Source organism: Erythranthe guttata, chromosome 2 (assembly GCF_056151865.1).
Source record: "Erythranthe guttata isolate IM_541 chromosome 2, IM_541, whole genome shotgun sequence".
NCBI classification, from domain to species: Eukaryota; Viridiplantae; Streptophyta; class Magnoliopsida; order Lamiales; family Phrymaceae; genus Erythranthe; species Erythranthe guttata.
This window is the reverse complement of record NC_142534.1, coordinates 5,027,259-5,034,265: the sequence shown is the minus strand read 5'-3', so window position 1 is coordinate 5,034,265 and position 7,007 is coordinate 5,027,259. Positions and strand designations below refer to the sequence as shown.

Sequence of the window (7,007 nt, the reverse complement as noted above, 5' to 3'; positions counted from 1 at the left end):
TTAAAACTTGAAATCTTGATCATCAGGCGGCGGCGGCAGGTTCAAGTCAAAATCCCGGATCATCTTTTGGGTGGCTGCGCCGCCGTTTGAGGAGGTTTTCCGGCTCTTTTTAGAACCGGCGCCGATGACGCCTTCATAGTGCTTGCGCTTATGGCCGCCGAGAGCCTGTCCCGATGTGAAGGTTTTGTGGCAGATTTCGCACTCGTGAAGCTTATTACCACTCCGATTCATGCCGGAGGTGCATCTGGTGGACGCGGCGGCGACGGCGGGGATGACGGCGTAGGGGTTTCTTTCGATTGCGGCGGCGGGGATGACGGCGTATGGGTTTCTTTCGATTGCGGCGGCGGGGATGGCGGGGATGACGGCGTCAGGGTTTCTGTCGAGCGCCTGGTATGAATTGAAACCCTTACCGGAGTCGGCGCAACTCCTGTACGATTTGGGCACGGCCGGCGGCGGGCACGGGGTAGTAGGGACCCATTCTTGAGATATCTTGAAGTCGAGTGAAGCGGCGGCGGAGATGGTGGTTTCGGGAACGGCAGGCTTGTTACCACCGTGTTTGGCTTCTCCAGTGATCAGGTGATTGGCGGCGGGGGGAGATGGGTAAGGACCGCCGCCGCTTCTGGCGAGCATGACGAGACCTTGGGCGGCCAAAATCTCGTCGGCTCCGAGTTTTAACTGACACCATCGCTTCGATCGCCTCGATGATTTCTTCCACGACCCCACGACGGCGCTACAATTCAAAGACCGATCAAGAGCCATATTGGAATTGTTTATTGTAGAGAGAGAGAGATTTCAGAAACTGTTTAGAGAGAGAGAGAGTGAATGAGCTTTTAGAAAAAGGGGTCTTGTATTTATTAAGTGATGGTGAAGAAATTTGTATTGGATCTTATTTAGGATTTGTTTTAATTTTAGGGTTGTCTATATGGAAATATTATTATTTCGTGCGTGTATATGTGACAGAGAAAGTGTGTGTATGTGTGTGAGAGAGATGCTAATGACTCAGAATTGACTAGGGCAATTGTGTTTCTCTTCCGACTTTTTCTCAAGTCAAAAATAAAATATGTGGATGCTCCTTTTCTTTTGGACCAATAAGAAAGTCCCATTATTTACACCCGGTCACTGTTAATTTGCGGTTATTTTATATTGGATGAATGTTTATATGTACAATTACCAAATATTCGAGTTAAATAAATTGGTTTAGTATATAATTCCCCATATACTTAGACCTCTTTTTATTTCCACTACTAATTTTGATGTCCAATTTTCATATATTTAATACAGCTTAAATATTTACATATCACAGACTTACTATTTAAATTTATTTATTACTTACGATTTTATGACAAGAATTTAGGAACTAATTAATATTTCCTTAATTTTGATACTCCATATAGACCTATTGCCGTAGATATCTCAAGTTCATCCCTAAAATTATAATGCCTAATTAAGGTAAATAATCTATATGAAGTTTACTCCTACAAGGAAACAACAAATAGAAGCTAACTAGTAGAAAAATCTGGGTTTAAATACACTTTGCAAATTCATTAGTACCCTCGTCCAAATTCATATAATTACAATTCTATCCTGCAGACAAAAAAGTTAATAAAATCCACTAACCTTAGAAGCCAACCGATCACCACCACCATCATCCGAATCACGCGAGTTCTGCTTAACACTTCACCGCCGGAGCGTTGTCGACAAACGGTCCCAGGCCATTTTGTAATCTCCACCACCGATGGGGGTGATTAAAGTTAACGTTGACGCAATTTTTTCCGCGAGGTAATGATCACTATTACACATCTATGGTTACTAATGATTCACAAGGTCAAAGTGTGTGGTAGAAGAATTTTCGGCATCTTGGCCGAGTGTTACCTGCCGAGGGGGAAGCTCGGGCCGTTTTACAAGCTTACTCTTATCGCGTTAAGCTTCGGATGGCCTGGCATTATTATTGAGGGTGATTGTCTCCCGGTGATCGACTGATGCGCTTAATGGCTCAGGTTCTTCACTTACTTCATTCGGCGCTATTACGGAGGCGGTTTTAGCTCGCTCTTTTCTCTTTCTCTTCTATTTCCTTTCCGTTTGTAAAGCGTGATGCCAATAAACTAGCTCACGATATTGTTTCACGTGAGACTTTAGATTCTTTGGAGGGTGTGACCCTCCACTGTTTCTGACAATGGGTCCCTATTATAATTATGTTTTCCCGTTAAAAAAAAAGTATAAACTATGTGTTACAAATTAAACATAAAAGATATTACTAAATGAATTCAAACTCAAGTCATTATTTGACTTCTCATTCTCTTGCTCAATTTTGTATTTTTTAAATAAATGTAAATAAACCTTGAAAGAAAAATAAAATAATATAAAATATGGTAAATTTCACTTTTCCCCATTTACTTTGGCTCGGTATTACTTTACCTTCTTCTACTCTCGATTGTATCGATTTTCCCAAGTGTATATAGTGATTCTTGGAGGATTCTATAAAATTTTCTAAAATCCTCCCTTTGTAGATATTTTGTAGAAATACTTTGGAGTGTTCTAGTGAACAACTCCTAGCTGGTAGATCAAATAGATCTCCACCGCCCATTAAGGAGGTGGCCTAGTATAAATAGAAGTAGGGACTTCATTTGTAATCATCCAACAAAAAATCTAAAAAATCCAAGACATTCAAGCAATACAAGTACTTTCCTACAAAGTTTCTAATCTTATTAAGTTCTTTGTTCATTTTCCATCACTTAGCATTCGCACCACATTCGGGAGATGCTGACTTAGCTATCGCTAGGGGCGAGAAGAAGCTAAGGCCTCACGGTTCGTCGTTCATGGAACAATTCCGTGACAAGTGGTATCAGAGCCCGGCTAGGGCTTATTGTTGATCCAATTCTCAAGCGATCAAGAGCCATTGAAATTGTTTATTGTATAGAGAGAGAGAGTTTTCTTCAGAGATTGTTGAGAGAGAGTGAGGTTTTAGAAAAGAGGATCTTGTATTATATAGTGGTATTTATTAAGTGATGGTGAAGATTAATATTGGATCTTAATTAGGATTTGTTTTAGGTTCTCTATAAGGAATATAATTATTTAGTTTACTCTTGCAATAAATAAATGAAAAACAAATTTTTTTTTAGACCAATAAGAAAGCCTGAATTAATTATCAACTTATCATCCCCACGTACTATTTATATTATTCATATTATTACCATTTAAATTAAAGAAACTAATAATACAATTCCAAAAAACTAAACAACAATTTCGAAAATAAAATTGTATTGCAATATATCGTACCATTTCACATACAAATTAAATTGAAACTTACATTAAAATTAAACTACATAATATATAAATACAAAGTCCTTCCTTTAGTGGAGCAATATCCTTCTCACAATCTTCTTTGTACTTCAATGGATAAGTAAAATGTAGCAATTCTATTTCCAACCATTGCTTCAAATGATGGAACGGGAGTTCTCGAAAAATTGTCTAACTTCTTAACTTTTTAACAACCTGAAAATTAAAGATTTGTGACGTTAAATAACCGAACAAGTACCTTAGAGTGTTCTGAAATTTAATGAATTCTAACTTTTCACCATGGAAATTATTGAGCGGAATATGCAAATACTAACATGAACTTAAAGCAATCAAGTTGTAGTACTATTACCTGAAGACAAAGATGCACCTTTGCACGGAAACTTTTCCTTTCAAGCAATATGAACTTAAACGGAATCAAGCTGCAGTAATAAGGATACAGTCTACACAACCAAAGATACTCGTATAGCAACTTTATCATATTGATCAATAATTAGTATATTGTATAATGAATACGAAAAGTATAAGAAATCTGAAATCCATACAAACCGTACAATGAAGAGAAACCTTGACTAAGAAAGTGATTGGTTCTACTCAATCCATCCCGCTAAAGGCTCATTCCTTGCTTGTTATTCTGCAAAGGGAAAATCAATAATTAGACAACTATACTTACACACTAGCTCATTCCTTGCTTGTTATTCTGCAAAGGGAAAATCAATAATTAGGCAACTATACTTACACACTAACTTTATGCATAGTAAGTTAAATCTTAGAAAGGAACCAAGGTGCATGCCCCTGACAACACCACCATAAGTGATTTTGATTTTGTAGCAGAGGAGAAATCCCATAGTGTTGTTCTTCCTGCAAAAAGAACCAGAGATGACATTAATTAAAACTATTATCTAAAATTTTGTGTTAGTTAAAATGAATTTTGGTGTTACACAGGCGATTCAGATTGAATTATAATCAATTCATCACCCGCTGACATGCACAAACACTTTTCGGGGCATATAGAGTTTAGCAAGAAACTCACAATTGAAGAATTATCATGCTTGCGGCTTTTGTCTTTACGTTTCCCACTCAACTTGTTATCTGAAGCAAGAAATTCGAATTGGTTAAAATTTCAAGGCCACCATAACAAGTAATGAAAATGAAAAATAATTTAATATGGAGCAGAATATCCCAATCCAAAAATATACTTATTAGCACAGTTACTAATTTTCCTAAGCAAAATGTGAGATAATTTAGAACAAACACAAATCCACGTTGAATGCCCAAGCTAATATAGACTAAGTCTCCTTCAATTTAAAATTGCAAAACAAGTCGGAAACTTTACAACAATCCAAGACCTGAATTCCATTTAAAGATTTGTAAATCTTTACCAACTTTCAAACCTTCCTGCAATTTCAAGAAAATTCTAATTATATAAATAACCCCATTCGATGAATACGCAGTCGAGTAAAGGCAGCAACATATATACCTTAGCTACATATTTAGCAATTGCAATGTTTATCACTTTCTTAATAACTTGGTGGTACACTTTTGACGGGCCTAGAATTTCCAAAAGAATCTCTTTCGGTATCTGCAAGAAGGTATATTCTACATTAGGGAAACGAAAAAAAAATTATTTCTACATTTTGGCGAAAACTTTATCATATATTTCTTGCGTTTTGGTTCCGGAAACCTCTACAGTGATCTGCAAAGAAACCATGAGAAAAAAAACCCGAAAAGAAAGAAGTCATTACAAACTATCAACATAATGAGAAAACTATTACAGTATTCACTACCTTTAGTTTGTCGTCTTTGTCAGAAGATGTGGCTGTAAAACTGAACTCTTTAACCGAAGAAACTTCGACGCCATCGACACCTGGTGTAACAGCACAATCCAAAGGAGTCATTAGTTCCAAAAAGAACATAGAATATTATCTAGCAATTAATTGCATAATCGTCGCTCGTTTTTGCACCTGATACGACAACAGCCCATACGCCTGCATTTGCAGTACTCCTGCATTAGAGAAAGCATCGGTAACTAATCAATGCGGAGATATCACATATTTTCACAGTTGAAGTTAACAATCAACATTAGTTACGGAAAAAACAACTCGATATTTACATCGATTTCGACTCGACTCATCTAACAGACAACAATCAATTTTCTTACATTCAGAGTCTGAAAGAGAGTACCTTTGCAGAAGTTGGTGTGTAGTGAATCCCATCTTAAGAGAGAAGCATCTTCCTTTGGGAAATCGACAAGGCACAAACACATCTGCAAATTGCCTCTCACTTGCGATAACCAGTTTAGTCAATCAATCATAATCTCAGATTTCTTATTTCAAATGTAATGAAAATTATAGATAAACCCATCAATCTGAAGCTGTAAATTAAGGATAGAAATTGCCCAATCTTTATCCAATTATCTACAACAAAGAAGAAAACCAAATCGAAATTAAACAGACTGCAAATGAAAAATCATTACCTTGGAATTTGAATAAGAGAAACAGGCGCATGTATTAACGGTTAACATTTCGCCTACCCCCTCTGTTCTTTCTTCTTTAGCCTACACCCTCTGTTCTTTCTTCTTTATCTTCGTACCGTTGGTTAATTCACCATTATTTAGCTGAAGAGGTCTTTTTTGTATGCCAAGGTTTTAACAAATATCATATTAACCCCAATTTAAATGGAATTCAGGTATTGGAAAATACCTTTCTCAATGGCGCTTGGAATTTTTTGTGAGATTTGTGTTTTTCGTCATCTTCCTTGCTTTTGCGCTTTTTAATCCTCGTTCATCTTAATTAGTCAATCAAACAAACCAAAAATTCATATAAATAAATCATAAATATATTCATACAATAACTTAGAGACAGTCAGTAAAGCCAATGCCGATTTCAACGGACACCAGCGAAGCAGATGAACCAACAAAGGAGAACACACAAGTATTTGGGCTAAAGAAAATTAATAGATAGTAAACAAGAGCAGGGGGATTCCATCTATGCACTTCAATTTTTATCTATGCTTGTTTCACTCTTCATTTCTTCCTTTAGGGCTTCATTATTACACTTCCATTGAAGCACCATACCAGAAAACTCCATAATTCTGAATCAGAAAACCTAATTTAGATTCAAACACCGAAGAATTCTTCAATGAATTTTGAAAATTTAATTAGATATCCTTAATTTAATTTTGAGGACAAAAACCTAGTTTACGAACTTTTAGCCAAAACCTTAACATTAGATTTCAGAATTAGAGAGAAGAAAAATGACAGCGGTGTAAATGTAGAGGCTCAAAAACTCCAGTTTACGCACTTCTAACCAAAATCCTAACATTCGATTGCAGATTGGGAGAGAAAAAAAATGACAGATGAGCAGAGGTAGAGAGGCTAGAGTTAGAGATTGAGAACAACAAAATTACCTTACTTGAATCGATTGAGAGGCTAGTGGTGACGGAGGCGGCGGAAGGCTGGCGGTGGTGGCGGAGGCGACAGGCGAAACGCTGGCGGAGGTGGCGGAGGCGACAAGCGAAACGAGAGAGCGAGTGGAAGGAAAATGGTGAGAGAAAAATAACAAGAGACGGATGCAAAATAAAAGATGGGAAAAATAATATTGAATTGCTAAATGACAAAAGATTTAATTGTAAAAGATTTATAATTAAATTTATATTTAATTATAAATTATTTGGTTTTGTGACAAAAATAATTTTGTCACAATAAAAATGAA

At 36.6% G+C, this 7,007-nt stretch overlaps 2 protein-coding genes across 27 annotated transcripts; both read right to left on the bottom strand.

The window, feature by feature from the left end:
* LOC105978122 (zinc finger protein 1) lies at nucleotides 1-759 on the bottom strand. The gene has a single exon (XM_013003538.2). It carries the CDS (start codon nucleotides 757-759, stop codon nucleotides 1-3), a length of 759 nt encoding a protein of 252 aa, XP_012858992.2.
* A 2,482-nt stretch (nucleotides 760-3,241) lies between these two features.
* Nucleotides 3,242-7,007, bottom strand: LOC105978181 (uncharacterized). 26 transcript variants are annotated; one of them, XM_088826035.1, is made up of 13 exons: nucleotides 6,703-6,939; nucleotides 5,997-6,081; nucleotides 5,772-5,921; nucleotides 5,479-5,589; nucleotides 5,259-5,299; nucleotides 5,082-5,161; nucleotides 4,775-4,876; nucleotides 4,644-4,692; nucleotides 4,328-4,386; nucleotides 4,042-4,155; nucleotides 3,849-3,928; nucleotides 3,647-3,737; nucleotides 3,242-3,492 (listed from the first exon to the last, which is right to left on the bottom strand). In XM_088826035.1, exons 3-10 carry the CDS (start codon nucleotides 5,816-5,818, stop codon nucleotides 4,057-4,059), a joined length of 588 nt encoding a protein of 195 aa, XP_088682161.1. In that variant the 5' UTR covers nucleotides 5,819-5,921; nucleotides 5,997-6,081; nucleotides 6,703-6,939; the 3' UTR covers nucleotides 3,242-3,492; nucleotides 3,647-3,737; nucleotides 3,849-3,928; nucleotides 4,042-4,056. The 26 variants fall into 26 exon arrangements, with proteins under 26 accessions (XP_088682161.1, XP_088682169.1, XP_088682197.1 ...); XM_088826043.1 differs by having other exon boundaries at nucleotides 3,862-3,928; XM_088826071.1 differs by having other exon boundaries at nucleotides 4,076-4,155.